Source organism: Rhododendron vialii, chromosome 3a (assembly GCF_030253575.1).
Source record: "Rhododendron vialii isolate Sample 1 chromosome 3a, ASM3025357v1".
NCBI lineage: Eukaryota > Viridiplantae > Streptophyta > Magnoliopsida > Ericales > Ericaceae > Rhododendron > Rhododendron vialii.
Window position 1 is genome coordinate 36041538 of NC_080559.1, and position 1604 is coordinate 36043141.

General features: G+C 43.2%; 1 protein-coding gene across 1 annotated transcript; it reads left to right on the forward strand.

The window, feature by feature from the left end:
• Positions 1–313: 313 nt before the first annotated feature.
• LOC131320943 (uncharacterized) lies at positions 314–1604 on the forward strand. The gene has a single exon (XM_058351869.1). It carries the CDS (start codon positions 334–336, stop codon positions 1303–1305), a length of 972 nt encoding a protein of 323 aa, XP_058207852.1. The 5' UTR covers positions 314–333; the 3' UTR covers positions 1306–1604.

The following is a 1604-nucleotide window of genomic DNA, read 5'->3' on the forward strand; positions in this document are numbered from 1 at the left end:
TAGTGCATGCATGCATACTTCCATTCACGATCGAGTTGACCGGCCGGAACTCTAGTAGCTAGTCGTCTCTTCCCAGCTTGCTTAGAGGTGAGAAATCAAAATGGTAGACTCAATTGCACGAAATAGCTAGCCAAACATAAACCTAGCTGATCACATGCATGTAGCTAGGAAAGCTGGGAACTTATAATACTCCGCTAGCTAGTATCATTACTACAGCAACTCATTCCATTCCTCTCGATCTACTCTTCAATCACCTCTCTGCCTAATTGAACTTACCACTGCCTAAATATTTTTCTCCAAACAGGCTTTCCAATTTCCTGCCTCGATCGTACAATGATGTCCCAAAGGCCAAGTGGACAATTCATCGTCTACGGCTGCTTCTTCATTTTTTTACTTTGCATCTTCACTTCAATCAACGAGTTTCGTTTTGAGAGTCTCTCCAAGTTTTGTAGAATACCCTTCCCGCTATGTTACACAACACGGTCGAATTCTTCCAACATTGAGAATTCCTCATCCAATGACATCCGAATCTTTATGGGAGTCATAACACTTCCAGCTAAATATGGGCGCCGCCAGCTCCTCCGCCTCCTGTACGGCACACAATCTCCAGTGGGCGCAAAAATCGATGTGAAGTTTGTGTTTTGCAACCTGGGGGAAGACAACAAGAGCCTAACGGAGGACCAAAAACTTTTGGTTGCCCTAGAAATAATGCGCTACGATGATATCATAATACTCAACTGCACAGAGAGCAGATGGGAGACCGACCACAAGTCTTATGCGTACTATACAGCCTTACCGGATATGCTAAATAGCTCTGATGGTTCAGATGATCCTCCGTATCATTACGTAGCAAAAGCAGACGATGACATCTATTTTAGGTTGCAACCCCTAGTGGATTCATTGGTAAACCAGCCTAGAGAAGACTTTTACTATGGGTTTGTCATTCCATGCGAACGAATGGACCCTTATAAGAGACATAGTTTCATGTCCGGGATGGGTTATTTCATCTCTTGGGATATAGTGGATTGGATTAAGAGTTCTGATATCCCGAAAAAGTTACCAATGCATGGGGCAGAAGATAAGGTTATGGGCCGATGGCTCGAAGATGGCCGTCGGGGGAAAAATCGGTATAATGCCAAGTGGGCAATCTACAATTATCCAGGGTCGCCAACGAAGTGTGCGCATGAGTTGGTGCCGGATACGATCGCCGTTCACAATCTGAAGTCAGAAAAGCAGTGGATTCATACGATGACTTATTTTAATGTCACTCAAAATTTGAAACCATCCAAATTTTACAGTATCTGAGCTAGGCCTTAATTAATTTGAAACCATTCATACCTTAATGTCGTGGGACCGGGATTCAATTGAGCCAGCTTTAGGAAAAATTATTTGATATCTCAGGCCCCTTTAATTTTACACCGGCACACCTTGTGTTGGGGCCAAGACAGAGTTTATGAGCTCCACCGTACCACGATATTTTGTGAAAAAAAGGGGCTAGCTGTGGGAGGGGGCATGCATGCACGCACTCAATAATATTCACTCTTTGTTCTCTTTCTTTTCTTTCAACTCTATTTTTCTTTGAGAGGTTCTAATTAATTAAGTTG